This window comes from Emydura macquarii, unplaced genomic scaffold (assembly GCF_026122565.2).
Source record: "Emydura macquarii macquarii isolate MOO-44397 ecotype Brisbane River unplaced genomic scaffold, CSIRO-AGI_Emac_v2 contig_2786, whole genome shotgun sequence".
Classification (NCBI taxonomy): Eukaryota; Metazoa; Chordata; order Testudines; family Chelidae; genus Emydura; species Emydura macquarii.
This window is the reverse complement of record NW_027132923.1, coordinates 1-16,950: the sequence shown is the minus strand read 5'-3', so window position 1 is coordinate 16,950 and position 16,950 is coordinate 1. Positions and strand designations below refer to the sequence as shown.

Here is a 16,950-nt window from a genome sequence, read left to right as displayed (position 1 = left end):
TTTCTGCCCAGTTGTGTGCAGCAATGAATGGTGGACCATGTAGGCAGAGACTTTTCACGTGTAGGAGAGCAGTTCAGGGCTGGCTGGCAGTAAATGACCAAAATGGTCCCAAGATGGCTGTGCCATCCTCTTAGAAGTGGAGACCATCTAAGGCAGTCTACAGAGTCTGTGCCCTCCTCAGGTTGCCACAGAAGGAGTACTGAAGGGACCGTAACAAAATGTAAAACAGTTACAAGAAAAACAAGGAGAAATTAAAGTGTTCTGTTCCCTTCATATCCATGACTATTGTTATTCTGTACTTCCAGCATTTGGCCGCTGCCAATGAGCTACCATCAGGATCCACTACCCCAAGAGTCCCGGTGGGGAGAATAGCCAAGTTACATCATGAATATCAATTTCAAACAACAGCCTGAGCCTGAGTTCAACCACAAAATAATAACACAGAAAAGTCTGAGTGATTCTCCTTTTGGAAGAGCAAGCGGGACTTATTTTCTCTCCAGACACATCCCACATCCCAGGACAGTCTGTCATATTCAAGGTAAAGCATCCTGATAGAAACACACAACTAGACTACATATCCAGCCTGGTTTTCCTGAAAAGAAACACATGTATTTTCTGTCTTTTTTTAAAAAAATTACACGGGATCACGCACACAAAAAAAACAAAAACAAAAAAAAATCTTTCACGTTTGTTTCCAGTTTCACAAGAAAAAACATATCCAAAGTGTAACTCTAGGTACCAGAATGAGAGGAAAGGAGATAGAGATATTAGTAGATACTGAAAGATCGAAAGTCAGATCACTAAAAAAAAAGTCTCAGACTGGGTTTTCATGCATGGCATTTGGAATTTGGCCCTACAATTGGAACTTAATTAACAAATCTGTGGCTAATGATTCATGAACCCAACTAATTCCTCTATAGTACTCGAGAGATAATACAACTAACAGGAGTTAGTTTTTGTTTGTTTTTTAAAATCTGTAAAGTCAAGAGGGTGGCGTGGTATGACTCTGAATTAGCGCTGGTCAGAAACTTTCAGCAAAGATTAAATTATTTTTTAAAATGTTGCAATGCTCCCCCACCTTCTTTTCAGACCAGCTCCAGTTTTGAACACACCTAGGGAGCAGCTTGTTGAGTAAAAAGGTGTCATTTTTACATGCTCCATTCTTCACAGTTAGCCTTGTTTAGAGTGAGATTCTGTCATCAATTTATTTGCTAAACCGCTGAGCCAAAAGGCATCTAGGCACTAGGGCATCTGCTTCCCATTTCTAAGATTATCTTACAACTTGTTAAAGTGGGTAAAGGTTAAATTTAAGGGAGAGATTTTCAAAGGTACAAATGACAATTAAGTGCCTATCGCCCATTGTCCCTATTAATGAAGAAGAAACGGATTAGCTTTGGTATAACAGAAAGAAACTGTAGATAGAATAAGCCTGATAAAGGAAAACATTGATTTTAATCAGGCAAAACCACCGATGCCCCACTAGCCTTTGCTGGAGAGGAATGTACCACTGTATGTTCTATAGCACAGCTGGAAAGGAATTCCGGTCTCCTACTGTTCATTAATTAAGACCTGAGCCCTTTTGGGGTGCAGAATGCACTCTACCATATCTTGTCATGCTCAGACATGTTCAAAATCCTGTGATTCCTTCCTCCAGAAACCTGATATATGGAAATGGCTAAGGCTATGTACACACTGACGGCAGCAAATTTGCCGCTGTCAGATTGGTTTTTCCACATCGATTGAGTGGCAGTGAAGACAGGCTCAATCGATCTGGAAGTTGATCTATTAAAACCACCTCCAAAAAAAGCATAGCTCTGCATCGATGGGAACGCATTTCCCGTCAGCGCAGCATAATGGAGACAGCGTGCTAAAGGGAAGTAACGAAGTCAATGGGAGTTAGACAAGCTACCCAGAGTAGCTTGCGTAACTCCCATTGACTGCTACTGAATTTTGACGTCAGTGTAGACCTGCCCTAAGTCTTCACTGCAGAGTTAACCCTGGCTCCTTACCTGAGTTTTAGCCCACACTTCTCTACTGTCCACAATGAAAAACCTTTTACCCAGACTAAGAGCTGCTTTAAACCTGGGTTAGTTTACCCTGCTGAGGTACAGATAAGAGCCTGGGATGTGGGAACCACTCTTGGGGATGGAACCCACCTGTTTTGCAGTCAAGATGCAGGATAAATCAATCACATCAGTACTGATAGTCTTCCAGTGCCTTCTCACAATCCCCCCACAGGACAGGCAAGTTCTCTCACAACTGATTGGAAAACAATCCTAGAGCATCTCAGCACAAAGAACTATGGGATATGCCGCAAAAGTCCTACTGACACCCACAGAGGGGTGAGCACCAGTGAGGATGCAGTAACCCAAGTATGGCTTTGCAATGGCGATGCTCAAGCCCAGGATAGGCTAAACTTGGTGCCAGTCAGGGTACGTCTACACTGCAACAACAAAACCAAAAACCCAAAGAACATGGCAGAGAGTCTCAGAGTCTGGGTCATCTGACTCAGGCTTGCCCTATAGGGCTAAAAATAACAGTGTAGACATTCCCACTCTGGCTGGACCCCAGGCTCTGAGACCTTCCCTCCTCGCCAGGTTTCAGAGCTTGGACTCCAGCCTGAGCAGAAACATCTGTGCTGTTTTGTAATCTGCTCTAGCCTTAATAATAATTCATTGCTAGTAACTTAACAACAGTCTTTATTGGTTAACATTTACACCGAACAGCTTCTCAGGTCACTAACATCTAACCTAAAACCAACAGCCTCCTTCAGCTGTCGGCTCAGCTCCCACACACTGGAATTCTACTCATTCTCTTAAAGCCACATGAACACCACAGCTTTTTTTTAATTTATTTTCTTTATAATTATTATTTAATTTTTTTAGCACATATGTATTCGTATCTTTTGTACACACATCAGACTTATCTAAACAGCTTTCTATAAATCCTTGAAAAGGTCTCCTTTGACTCGAGCTGAGTCAGTGACAGGATACCACGTTGTGAAGGGTATAAAAGATATCAGTGTAAAAAAGAGACTGTTAGAAGAGCCAGGCCTAAATCTGGAAAAAGCCGTGAGAATTTGCCAGACTGCCTCCTCCAGTTGTCAGCTCCCACACCCTGAAGACTCCATTCATTCCCTTGAAGCCACGGTAACACCACAATGTCTATACTGCTATTTTTAGCACACAGCTCATGCCCTGTGAGCCCATCACTTGACCCAGGCTTTGTTGCCACGGGTTTTTTTTGGGTTTTTTTGCAGCGTAGACATACCCTCACCGTGCAGTGAAGACATACTCCGAGTTTGAACATTCGACGCTACAGCTTTATTCGGAGAACAAAATTAAAAGGTATCTCCTGTAAACAGACCAGCATATGCAGACTAAGGGCCAATTTCTACTCTCAGCTACACTGGTGTAAATCTGGAGTTAATTCCATTGCATTCTGTAGAAGGCAAATTTATAGCAGTGTAACTGACAGCAGAATTTGGACCGAATTATTTTACCTACCTATTCCGTTTTATTATTCTCTCTGAAGAAGAAAACATTACAAACTCCTTCAATTTTTAAAAACCAGTTACCAAGCACAATTCAAATGTAAATGAGCAGGCAACAATACATGACAGCTGCGAGCACACACCAACCATAGCCTGGCTGTAACATGATTACTGTGGAACAAGATGAGACATTGGTTCTGACACTTCGGAAGCCGCAGCCCAGCCCAGCATAGTGAGAAAAAATCCCCTTACACACACACACACACACACACACACACACACACACACACACATAGTGCTCACACACACACACACACACACACACACACACACACACACACACACACACTTAAAGTTTAGGGGCAGCTGGATCTGGGGGTTTTGTTTACTGTCCTGTCCATTTGCTGGAAGAGGGGGATTGAACAGGGATTCCCTTGAGAGCCCTGGGAAAGGCTGACTGTGACTGATGGAGCTATCTGGATATCCAGTGTAGAAGTCTGTATCAAACGTCCAACTTTTGTGTAATTTCTGTATAAATACACTGTGTTGGTAGTATTGGGGGGAAATGCTCACACATGGCCAGATGTCTATTGCCAAAGGTTTATTGAGAGTCATTAAGGAGAACAAAGATCAATCCCTAAATGAAAAGTTCCAGAGGGGTAGCCGTGTTAGTCTGGGTACAGCAAAAACAAGGAGAGTCCTGTAGCACATTAAAGACTAACGAATTTAATTTCTGCAGGCATAAGCTTTCGTGGGCTGTAACCCACTTCATTCCCCATTGTTGTTACTTACCTTTGGATGTGTGTGTGTGTATATACTTTTATGTGATTTCTATTCCTTACATCTGATGAAGTGGGTTACAGCCCACGAAAGCTTATGCCTGCAGAAATTAAATTCGTTAGTCTTTAATGTGCTACAGGACTCTTGTTTTTTTAGTCCCTAAATGGTTATCAGAGAAGCATTAAAATTAGTGGATGTAGGACTGGAGGGAGTAATTATGGAGCACATGGCTTACATACCTTTTGCAGTGAGGAGTTAAGGGTGACGCAGATCCAAACTGGTTTGGAAGATACATAAGGTATACATAAGGTAACGGTATTTCTTGTATCTGGAATGGAGGCTTTTGAAAGAATAAAAGTAACCTGATTTGCCTTTGGCCTGATCTACACTACAATGGTAGGGTGGCATAAGTCACTTTATGCTGACGTCTTTGTGCATGTCTGTCTGTCCAACAGTGGCACAAGAGAATGAGTACCAATCTCAGGGCAGACTGTTAAGAAGCAGGGCACAAAACCCAAATCGGTTGCAAGTTCTATGCCTTGGGTAGTCCAATCTATCGTCCCACCCTGGTGAGCATACTTTTGTGATAGATCACAGCAATATTCAGGTTACTCTCAGTCCCAAAGGATCAGTCACTTATCCCCGGTCAATTGCACCTTAGATCTCACACCAAAGACAACCCTTGTAGCCAATCCTACAGTGAACAATCTAGAGATATATTAGCGAGGAAAAGGAAATGAGAGTTTTTTACAAGGGTAAAGCAGGTACACAGAAAAGAGTTCCAGGCTTAAATTGCAAAAGGCAATAGAAGCATCCGCCACCTGTGGACATGCTGGGTAGTAATGCAGCTCTGCCCCCAGAACCGGCACAAATGTACTAATCAAGCTTTTGGTTGTCTGAAAAAGAGAATGTTTGAAGATTGTAACATCAGAATTCAACCCAAATTTACAGGTAACAAAAGCTGTTGTGGTCTTCACCCTATTGTATGGGGCTGAAACGTGGACAACATATAGGAGACATCTTAAAGTGATGGAGATGTATTATCAACGCTGTATGCATAAGATTCTTCTAATTAAATGGGCTGATAGAGGTCCTCACATCAGCATCCTCTCGTAAGCTGATATAAGGACCATTGAGGCGATGATGATCTATCATCAACTTCGGGCAGGACATGTTGTTCGGATGCCTGATTCCAGACTGCCAAAACAAGTTTTCTATTCTCTATTCAGCCAAGGCAAATGTGCTAGAAGAGGGCAGAGACGTCCTCAAGGCTTATATTAGGAAATGCAACATTGACATCCACTCATAGCAATGTATAGCCCAGGCCTAACAACAATGGAGGAATTGCACAAGACAGGGAACTCAGCACTTTGAGAATCAGATGTGCCTTCATGTAATGGAAAAACAGGAGAGACAGAAGGAGTGCACCATGGCTCGAAACAGCATCCCAGGTTCATCCACCCTGCTCGGAAATGTGTGTCTGACATGTGGCAGAGTCTGCGGCTCTAGAATAGGCTTCATCAGCCATCAGTGGACCCAAAGATAATTTGAAATGGAGAATCCATGAAAGACAACCATCTTCGAGTTCAAGGGATTGCCAGTGAATAGAAGCTTCTATAATAGGCAAGCTCTATATGTCCTCTAGGCATAACCCTGGCCAAGCACTGGGGATCTTTTGGTTTTGCTTAGCAATTCTTGCCCCTAGAGTTCAAGCAACATGAAGGATACAGTTTCTCCTTGTTAGGTCCTTTTATTCCTTCCCCCCTTCTGCTTCAAGTTGAAAGTTCAGCTGTTGGGAGGAATGTTTCCACAAAGGTTTGTTTGGTGTTGATGAGCCTTCTTTTGTTGGGCAGGAGATAACATCTCCTGTGGCGAACTAGTATTTCACACTTTGTAAATCACCAGTCAGGAGAGAAGTATTATTGTTACAAAGCAAACACTTAAACTTTACCTTATAACATGGAATACAGATATTGTAAGCAAGATTAGTACATGCAGTAACTTACAAGCATTCCGTAAAGTCTAAACCAGGGGGTAGTCGAGTGGTGGACCAAGAGCCAAATCCAGATCGCCAGATGCTTTTGAATGGACTGTGAAATATTTGTATTATTGTTGTTGTTTTTATTGTATTATTTTCTCTGGAGTCTGGACCTTGACTATACCTTGACCAAGAAATGTGGACCTTGACAAAAATTAACTGATTACCCTTGGTCTAAATCCTTAACACATTTTTATAACTCTAATACCTATTTTAACAATACTACCTCACAGGTGAGACAGACTGGCTTCAGCAATATGTTTGTCAATGTTCAGTTGAAGCCTAGGAGCCTTAGCATGAGCCAGTCTCTCAACATCACAGTGTCTACACTCAAATTTGTCTCTGGTTGACCTAAGTGCCTCAGTACAGTGACAAAGTAAAACCACCTCCTCAGATGGGAACCATGGTTAACCTACTGAGGTCAATGCAGTGCAGATGTAGACACTTGACCTGTGTCAACCCTAAGAGTCCTCCAATGACTGCCTCACAATGCCCTATTCCCCATGACAGTGACTCTTCTGACCACAGTTGTCAACTCCACTGTCCAGGGGACATGAAGACCAGAAGCCACCACCCCTTTTTTAGCTCCCCATGTATTTTTTAAATGTCTTTTCCTTGTTACCTACCTTGGTGAGCACAACTAGCAGCTCTCCCTTGTGTGCAACTGCCCAGTGACTATGCTGGCTCCATGCACTGGACACACTCCTGCCTGGAACAGACAGGAGATATTGGATCTCCTCGACCTGTGAGGAGAAGAGGCCGTACAAGCACAGCTATGGACTAGCCATAGAAACATGGACACCTATGAAATATCGCACAGAGGATTCAGGCAAAGGGGTATGACAGGGATCAGTAGCAGTGCCGCGTGAAAGCAAAGGAACCATAGCAGGCATACCACAAGACAAGGGATGGCAACAATTTTGGTGCTGAGCCACAGACCTACCACTTTTATGACCTGCATGCCATAGTTGGCAGTTCCCCACAGACCACCATGGATACCTCAGAGGGGAAAGGACCTTCTAGAACATTCTAATGTTTAAATTTTGGTGCTAGAAATTGTCACTGCTGGTGACACGTCACTTTTCAATAAGGTGCCACCATAAAGCATCTCAGAAACAGGCACCCAATTTCTAGAAAAATGAAACCAGTTTCCATCCTATTCTTCTCCTGCGTGTTGTCAACACTTAAAGGGTTTGTAGGGTGGGGAGGGGGGGGGGGGGGGATGACGACAGGGGGAATCTATAGTGCATGCTCAATTTGCAGTTTTCCAATAGACCTACCCTTATTTAAACTGTCACACTCCCAAGGCAACTGCATCTCTGATCCCTTTGTTGCCTCCTGGAGGGCACCTACTCAGGCCTCTGGTCATCACCTTTCTTGAGGTAAGAAGAGTTCTTCTCCCTGCAGACTGGGGATTAAGATTGCAATTCCTCCTGCAATTCACTGTGATCATCGTCATAAATCTGCATTTAGCTAAACAGCCATTATGTTGTCACTGAGGTGCAATGGCAGGGTTAACCAGTGACCAGCAAGTATTCACAATGTGAAGCATGTATTCAGAACAAAAGGATTACACAGAAAACATAATAAAACAACAAACAGCTTACATGCATGCTACCAGATAATACCTATCTACCACACACAACCCTGGGAGGTCTTGAAATCCTTTAAACCCTTGCTGCAGGGCCTGTCCTTCTTGGTCACAATGTCCTATTAGTTCTTGCATCAAGTGAGAGTGACTCCTCCTTTATATCAGGCTGGTCATTTCTTCAGTTTTGTTTCAGTTTTGTTTGCTGAACCTTTTGAATCCACTCAAGCCAGTAGATGCAATTCCCCTCAGGGGATGTTACTTCTCCAGACACTTTTACTTGCCTAGAGATTTACAATAAATGAACCCCCATGATTTTAATTCCTGAGAGCTCATTCATGCTAGAGATTTCCCTACAGTCATTTGTCTCGTTTTGTCTTTGCTTGTCTGGTTTTAAGAAATAAATGAACCCGTTCACACCTGGTGGGTAACATACAAAGGGGCGCCATCATCTGATACAATCTGGTCTATCGGAAAAGCCAAAAGTCACAGACTTTAAAGCATATCACTGAGTATCCGTATTTCCTTATATAGTGTTAATACATACATTTCACAATGATATTAATCACAGTGTGTCATTAACTTTCAGAAGGGGCTTTACCTGATACATTTTTCTAATACGGTAATATTGTATACAATCAGTTGACTCAATTACTTATTGAAGGTTCAGACCCAGTCTTTATTGCCAAGAGAATGTTTCTCTCTCCTGCTGGGGAGTAAATGCCCTGCTGGCTTCTCTCCCACTTGAGCTTTGTTCACCTTGTATATGTAGATGGACTGTCATTGTCTCTGCCTGATGACCAGGCTGGACAGGCAAACAAATACACATTCCTTTGTCTAGGCCAGACTGGGTTTATGGATTGCTTGCCAAAAATTTTATGAACGTAATTCTAGCACATACTCATGACTCTTCATACACACCCTGTGCATACATCTTGCAAGAATATTAATGCTCAGCGAGTTATTAGTTTTCCATTGGTATCTCACATGCCACCTTTTAGATGGAGATGATGACAAGTGTGTTAAGTGTAGTGAGTGTGTCAGGTGTGAGAAGAGCTGCTAACACAGAGTAGTGAGCCACAAAGGGACATCTATGTCACACCCACCAACTGCATTTTGTCCTCTTTTGCAACCCATCCAAGGTCCAAATTGATGGGGGAGGTCCAGAGTGATAGGCTAGTGTCCTCCTCCACTGCCACTTCCTCATAGAATCATAGAAGATTAGAGTTGGAAGTGACCTCAGGAGGTCAACTAGTCCAACCCCCTGCTCAAAGCAGGACTAACCTCTCAGCTAAATCATCCCAGCGAGGGCTTTGTCAAGTTGCAGCTTAAAAACCTCTAAAGATGGAGATTCCACCACCTCCCTAGATAACCCATTCCAGTGCTTCACCACCCTCCTAGTGAAAAACCTTTTCTTAATATCCAACCTAGACCTCCCCCACTGCAACTTGAGACCATTGCTCCTTGTTCTGTCATCTACTACCATTGAGAACAGTCTAGCTCCATCTTCCCTGGATCCCCCTTTCAGGTGGTTAAAGGCTGCTATCAAATGCCCCCTCATTCTTCTCTTTTGCAGACTAAACAAGCCTAGTTCCCACAGCCTCTCCTCATACGTCTTGTGCTCCAGCCCCCTAATCATTTTTCTTGCCCTCTGCTGGACTCTCTCCAACTTGTCCACATCCTTTTTGAAGTGGGGGGCCCAAAACTGGACACAATACTCCAAACGCAGCCTCACCAATGCCGAATAGAGGGGAGTAATCACTCCCCTCGATCTGATGGCAATGTTCCTACTAATGCAGCCCAATATGCTGTTAGCCTTCTTGGCAACCAGGGCACACTGCTGACTCATATCCAGCTTCTTATCCACTGTAACCCCCAGGTCCTTTTCTGCAGAACTGCTGCCTACCTTGTCGGTCCCCAGTCTGTAACTGTGCATGAGATTCTTCTGTCCTAAGTCATCCTATTCCTGCTGAGGGGGCATGGACCACCAGCGTAGCAGCACCTTCTGCCCCAGCACCACGACCCCAGTCCAGGGCAGAGGGGAGGTCCTGCACTCACTTCACAGTGGTGGCCCCTTTCCTGCAGGGCTGGGCCCAGCTCCCTGCTTCCCTTCCCCCCGGGACAGAGGCAATGCTGCAGGGTGAGTGTGGGATGCGATCAAAACCTCCCAAGCTCTCCCCTCCAAACTGGTCAAGGGACCTATTTAGAACCCAGTGGGTTGTGACCCACTGTTTGAGAAACACCAGTGGCAGTCCATTACTAGATGAAGATGCTAAAATCATTATTAGCTATGCAGAAAAAGCAGACGTATTCAATAAACATTTCTGTTCTGTTCTTGGAAAGAAGCAGGATGACATATTCTATCACATGATACTGCTGATGAAGTGCTTTCCAGCTAATAGCAAATGAGAAGGACGTTAGACAGCAGCTACTAAGGATAAACATCTTAAAATTAACAAGGCCAAATAACTTGGCCAATAACATCCCAGGTGGCTGAGGACATCACTAGCCCACTGATGTTAATTTTTAATAAATCTTGGAATACTGGGGAAATTCCAGAAGACTGGAAGAATAGTGATGTTGAGCCAATATTCAAAAAGGGCAAATGGGATGGCCCACGTAACTATAGGCTGGGTAACCTGACATAAATCCGGAGTATAATAATAGGAAAACTGATATGGGAGTCAACTGATAAAGAAAGGAAAGGAGGCGTGCAGGCAGGCGCATGTTTGATACATACCTGGCTTAACATTTTCTAGCTATTAAAACACCAGTTAAGTAAACTTGAATTGCTCTAGTGGACAGCTGTACTAGGACTGACACTATTCAACATTTTCAATGATCTCAAAGTAAATATAAAATCACTGCTGGTAATATTTGTGGATGACACAAAGATTGGGGGGGATGGACAGTCCATAACAATGAGAGCACGGCATCCATATAGTGATCTAGGTTGGTTGGGGAGTTGGGACAGTCGATAACAATGCCATCCAGGACTAAAGTTTCAAACAAAATGTGTTTCAATATAGCCAAGGGCAAAGTTCTACACCTAGGGAAAGAAAGAAAAGCCATTAGGACATTATCATCACTTGTGTACCAAGTGAAAACTACTGTTTGTTGTAATAAACTGACTACCGCCTATGTTCCTGTGCCCTCTGCTGGAATAGATCATACCTATTCTTCAAATGTTTAACAGTTCGTTCCCTCTGCCAGCTGTGCTAGCAGAGTGGCTCCTTTAGCTAAATAAGCAGACTTGGTGTTTGAAGGTCACAGGCAGAGCTGTGGGAAACCTGTTGATTTAAGTTTGTCTGTTTTGGGGGAGCTATAACAGGTGGTCTCTGTTCACTCACGCGTGGCCCCGAGGGGCTACACTTGGGGTTTTGGTTTCCTACAGACTTAAAAATGTAAGGGAACCCAGAGCAAACCTTGCTGGGTTGTAAGGGCTTGTCTACACGAGGGGAAAAAGTCTGCAGTAGTTAGTGCGGAATACCTAGGGCACACTAGCTACTCTGCTCTAGCTAACAGTGTAGACACACTTACTACTCACCTTCAGGTACTTTGGAAGTGCATTAATCTAAGACACCCAAGGGCATGCTCAGTGTGCTTTAAATTCACACCCTAGTTTACTGGTGCGCTAACTTTTCCATAAAGACAAACACCCAAAGTGGCCTGCTAAGAGAAGAAGCCCAACGCAACATACAGAAATAATTGAGATGCAGAGGGAAACCTGCACAGAACCTGCCAATATTATCAAGCAATATATATAAAAATGTATCCTTTCTCCACCTATAAAGGGCTGGATGCAGAACGTGTCAATGCTTCTCCCTTTCAGCATCAGCTAGAAGGGTCATTTCTCAAACGACAAGGTGTTCACTCCCCACAAGGGCTGTGTACACAACTTCTGCAGCATTTTTGGTCTGTGTCAGCACGGGGTGTGAGGAGCCAATCACAGAACCCAGAGTCATGACTGAGGCATATTGGATTAGCTTCAAGAGTCACGCAGAAGGTGGTGTAACCCTTCTGCCAGTTGGAGTTGGCAGCAACAAGGGCCAGGATCAATATCTAGGGGTTCCTTTTTAACAAAGCAACACAAAACCGGCTCAAGCCTCCACCCAATAACCTGGAACAATTACACACCACCCCATGGGCACCTCTAGAGGCAATACGCCACCTCTCCCAAGCAGAGTCTGAGTGTAGGAAAGAAACTAGTAATAAAAAGGGGAAGTAACCTAGCATTAACTAGGGAAAATGTCACAAGCAGGATTTACATGCACAAAACCACGAGCAAAACACTCACCTCAGTGTACAATGGGCAGTTTCCTTTTGCCTCAAGTTCTTAAGTCCAATAACCAGAAGTTCCTTTGATGTGCCCTTCCCTTCACAGCACCCCACTCACAGTAGTTGTCCTTAGTTAGTGCAGACCCAGCGTTCAGAGATGCAGCTGCAGAGTTCTCCTCTCACCCCGGCTAAGGGAGAGGGGAAGAAGACACCTTGCTCACTTCACTGCTCCGCCAACTGCCTTGTCAGCCACTCTACTCCGCTGGCCGCTCCTCCGACACCTGCTGGCCATTCTCTTGAGCCAGCTCTTAGTGATTTCAGCTCTTAGGCCTGGTCTGCACTAGACTGTTTTGTCCACAAAATAAAACAACCTTGATGAGAGGTGTAGGGCTCATGTTCACTTAGATGGGGTGATGCAGTGTCAGTGTAGACACTGTGTCCCCCTTACATCAGCTGTGGGGCTGTCATTCTTGTCAAGCTCACTGCAAGAAAGCCCAGCTGAGAGCTGAGCAACTGGTCTCCGCTCCTGGCTGGGAGCAAGATGAGATGCCCAGGCGCCTGGATCCTGCTCCCAGCTGCGAGGGGGTCAAAATACCTGGGCACATCTCCACCCGCTCTCAGCAGGGATCCAGGGCAGCCTTGTCAATGGTCACAGCTAAGCCATGAAATTGACATGGCTGCCCGGTTCCCAGTGAAGAGCAGGGAATGGAGAAGCCTTGGGTGGCTTCTTCTGGCTCCGAATGGGGAGAGGAGAAGCCCTGGGCTGCTTCTCCACCTGCTCCCCACCAAGAACCAGCGCAGCGGGCAGGGAGCTGGGCGAGAAGCTGAGGCAGCTTCCCACTCCCCAAAGGCGAGATTCTCCGGGTGGCTTCTCTCTGGGAATGGGGAAGGAAGAATCCTGGGGTTGGCTCCCAGTGAGGAACAAGGAGTGAGGCGGGCCAGCCCACTGGGAGTCCTGGAGCCTGTGGGGCAGCCGGCAGGGAGCAGAGAGACTGGGCTCTCAGCTCCCCACACTGCCCCTCATAGGTGAGTGGAAGTGCTCCTGGTGAGGACGCACTCCACCGATCCAAGGAGAGTGCTGTGGACATCAGCCACCGCAGGAATTATAATTATTTTTCTAGTGTAGACAAGGCCTTAGTGGTGGTCAGTTCCTAGTGGGTGAACCTCAGTACTGAAGCGGAGCAGAAACACAACAAGTGAGTTCAGCTCTAATGATCACTTAAAAAAAGATGCCTAATGTTGCCTTAATTAGCTCTATCTTTGAACAGTGGGGAGGGGCGGGGGCAGGGGCAGTCTGGGATTCTTAGGCAGAGCCCCATTTCCCCCATCCCAGCAGGGACACCTGTCCCCACTCCTTCTGTCTTTCACAGGGATCTGGCATCCGATCTGCTTATAGAGTTCAGTTCAGCTGATGGTAACCTGCTCAATCAGGACAGACTGAGCACAGTCCTGCTGCCCTTTGATCATACAACAAGGACAAAGATATTTCATTTCTCCTGCTTTCAAGTGAAATGAATTTGTAAAGTGATTTCTAACCCAATGCCAGCCAAAATTAATCACTTTGACAACACAGCTCTGTCTGCTGCATACCTGTGCAGAGTGGGTGTGTTCATGTAAACAGTTTGGTCCTGAAGCCTCCCTCTCCCCAGCTTGCTCGGCAGAGGGAGCTCGTTCAGACCCGCTTACATCAACACTCTCCTTTCTGCACAGCACAAGTTCTGGTACTGTATACATTTGCCTTTCACAGGCACTGAATTCACTCCATACAAAAACAAACAAGTTTTGATAGCTGCAGTCTGCACCCACCCAGCAGAGCCCTACCCTGTGATGGTTTGCACGTGTTTGTTTAGGGTGATAGTTTGCATCTGTATTCTCTTCTCATCCAGGGTTAAATAATGCACCTATCTGCGTGGTGAGAGATGCAGGGAGTTTTCCAAGACCATACCAGGCTGCCAGCAAAATTCTAATCCCACAGCGAGAACATGATCAGCAACCAATGCTAACTGGACAAGTCCTGGGCATTCCGTCTCCTAGCAGCACTACGCTAAGCCTCCAGGCTTATCCACACTTTGGGAAAGGTCCATCACGGCCTGGTTCACGTGAGTAGCCACAATTTTGCATCCCCCCCGCCCAACTATTAAAAGTTGAATGTTATTGCCTTGATTTCAACATAAACTATCTGAAAGCACATTTCTCTCTATTGATTTCCAGAGCCTGGGAGAGAAGAAATTGCTGAGCTGTCCAAAAGGGCAAGAGACTCCCCCGCTCTACTGAGAAAAGTAAAGAAAGATTTGCAGTTATTCACATCAGCTGTGTGCGCTCAGCACCTAGATACTGTACACCCACTCGGAGCTCTCACTCCGCCAGGGAGACCAAGTGTGCAACACAGACAGCAGCCTTTAAAATATTACAACATTTCCAAATGAGGGATCAAAAGCATCAAATAAGTAGGGGAGGGAGCTTTGGAATGATGTGGGATTCATTTCTATCATATAAACATTGTCCAATTTTTCATTAGTCAGCATTTTTGTGTCAATAATTGAGACAAATTAAGAGTCCGAGAACCTGCTATATTATACACACAATCTGATATAGTTAACAATTCAAATAGTTGTACTTTGCACATGCAGGACCTTTCTTCTACGATCCATAAAGCATTTTACAAACACAACATCCCGCTAAGTGCAGTATTACACCCATTTTTTTAACCAATTGGTATACGGAGGTACAGAGAAGTTGTGACTCATCCAGAACTATATAGTGTCAGAGCTGGGAACAGAACCCAGGAGTCCTGACCTCCTGTCACCAGTTCAATTAGCGTGTTTTCTTCTCCACATCCCTGCTTTTTCCAGAGTTTATAACTCTCCTATAACAGGTGCTTGGAGGCAAAACTTTGCCCACAACAATTCACATCCACAGAGATTATTTTTAATAAGAAAAATCCAGATTAAAGGATTATGACCCAGAGCCACAAAACTCATTAGGTGTCTAAACCACAGACTTAGGCATCTTATCAGGCACAAGATTCCCACTTGGCTGCCTTTTAACTGTGTAGGTACTTAAACTCACTCAAAGTCCTGTGGATCTGGCTATGGCAACTACACCTGGGTTCACTACACCTATTGTGACTAGTTATTGGAGGCTTAATTATTAATGGTGTATTTCTCCCCATTTGTTGCATGGAATCACTAACGGTTTTCAGGATGGTACTTCTGCTCCCACTGAAACCAATGGTAAAATACTCATTGGCTTCTAGGGAAGCGAGGTCAGGTACTTCTTTTTCATTAACCTTCAATTGTGTAACTGGTAAAATCCTTTCATACCTTGCCTTCTACTTAGGAAGATGCTTTGAAAAAACAACTAGCTCGTCCACTGACTGCACTTGGCCACGAGATCCATCCCTCGTCTCTTAGCCGCCCCTCTTCTCCAGCCCGTTTTATGCATTACAAGCCAGAAGTCAGAGAGAATATAAATTATGTTCCAAACTACTTGGATCAGGAAATAAAAGTGAGAGACAAGTACGGTAGTGTTTTCCTTTTGTGTTATATTTCCATTTCCCAGGAGGGGGTGCAGGGAGGTTTCAGTTCTTGCAGTCTGTGGGTACATCTACACTGACGGCGCCAAAGTCGCTGCCATCAGATTGACCTATCTGGATGGATTGAGCGGTCAGTGAAGACCGCTCAATCGATCCAGAAGTTGATGCTGGTAAACCACCCCCTCAAGTGGCGTAGCGCGTGTCGATGGGAATGCAGTTCCCATTGGTGCGCAGAAGGGAAGCACAGCAGTCGACGGGAGTTATGAAAGCTACTCTGCATAGCTTGCGTAACTCCCGTAGACTGCCACCGAATCGTCAGGTAAGTGTAGACCAAGCCTGTATCTGGCTGATCTGTTTAATTGGTATTCAGAGGTTATTTTGGGAGTTCCTGGGGAGCTGTCCTGGCTGAACTGAAAACCTCCTATTCCTATTGGAAATGTTAGAAATTGAAGCAGCAGACTAGTAGATACCGGAGCTGCAATCAGTGCCCTCTGCAATGCTCTGTGCATGGTGCACACCCCAATGCCCCAGTTCCCCCACAGTGCTGTATAGATGGTGCTCTCTCCTCATTACTCAGGCTGAAAGTCTGTCTACTAGGGCTGCACAAATGTGAATTTAAAAAAAAAAGGCAATTTCATTCTGGGCACTTTGCACAACTAAAATTTTGCACATTCAATTGCACAACATTGGGTCTGAACTGAAACAGGCAAAAATTGTAAACAGTTTAGTGCTATAAACTTGTCTGACATATTTGCAGCCCTTTTGAGTCATTTTTGTACTGCACCTCTTCCAGGTCCTGGAAAAACTCCGTGACATTCTACAGACAGACTCCCTTGCAGAGATCCAAGAGTGGCTGGCAAGGGCAAGTATAAGAGGTAAAACGCGTGTGCGTGTTAAAATAACAATAGATCTGTCAGTTACTCAGCTAGCTGCACTGCTGTCCTTTCCTATGGTCTCACCAAATGCAACCCCACAGATGTCAGGCCTTTACCTCTTCTGGGATGGAACGCCACAATCCACCCGTTCTCAGACCAACACTTGGGTTACAGTGCCCAGGTTTCCAATTGTGACTAATTCAGCAAGTCCAACTAGGGTTACACCCTGGAAGGGTTTCTCTTTGGAAGCCTATGAGAGCACACATTTGCTATGAGACAGACAGTTTCTTCACAACAGAGTATTCTTTCTTTTGCCTAAAAGGTACACAGTGGTTAGAGAAGCTGACTTAAAACAACAAAGAC

The 16,950-nt window shown here is 44.8% G+C and overlaps 1 protein-coding gene across 1 annotated transcript; it reads left to right on the top strand.

Moving 5' to 3' along the window:
• Positions 1 to 384: 384 nt before the first annotated feature.
• Positions 385 to 16,754, top strand: CUNH4orf17 (chromosome unknown C4orf17 homolog; the record flags this gene model as incomplete). The annotated part of the gene is made up of 5 exons (XM_067567593.1): positions 385 to 538; positions 14,064 to 14,276; positions 14,389 to 14,456; positions 15,517 to 15,684; positions 16,506 to 16,754. Coding segments are annotated over exons 1-5 (852 nt in total), but the record flags the coding sequence as incomplete, so codon positions are not given.
• Between the last annotated feature and the right edge of the window lie 196 nt (positions 16,755 to 16,950).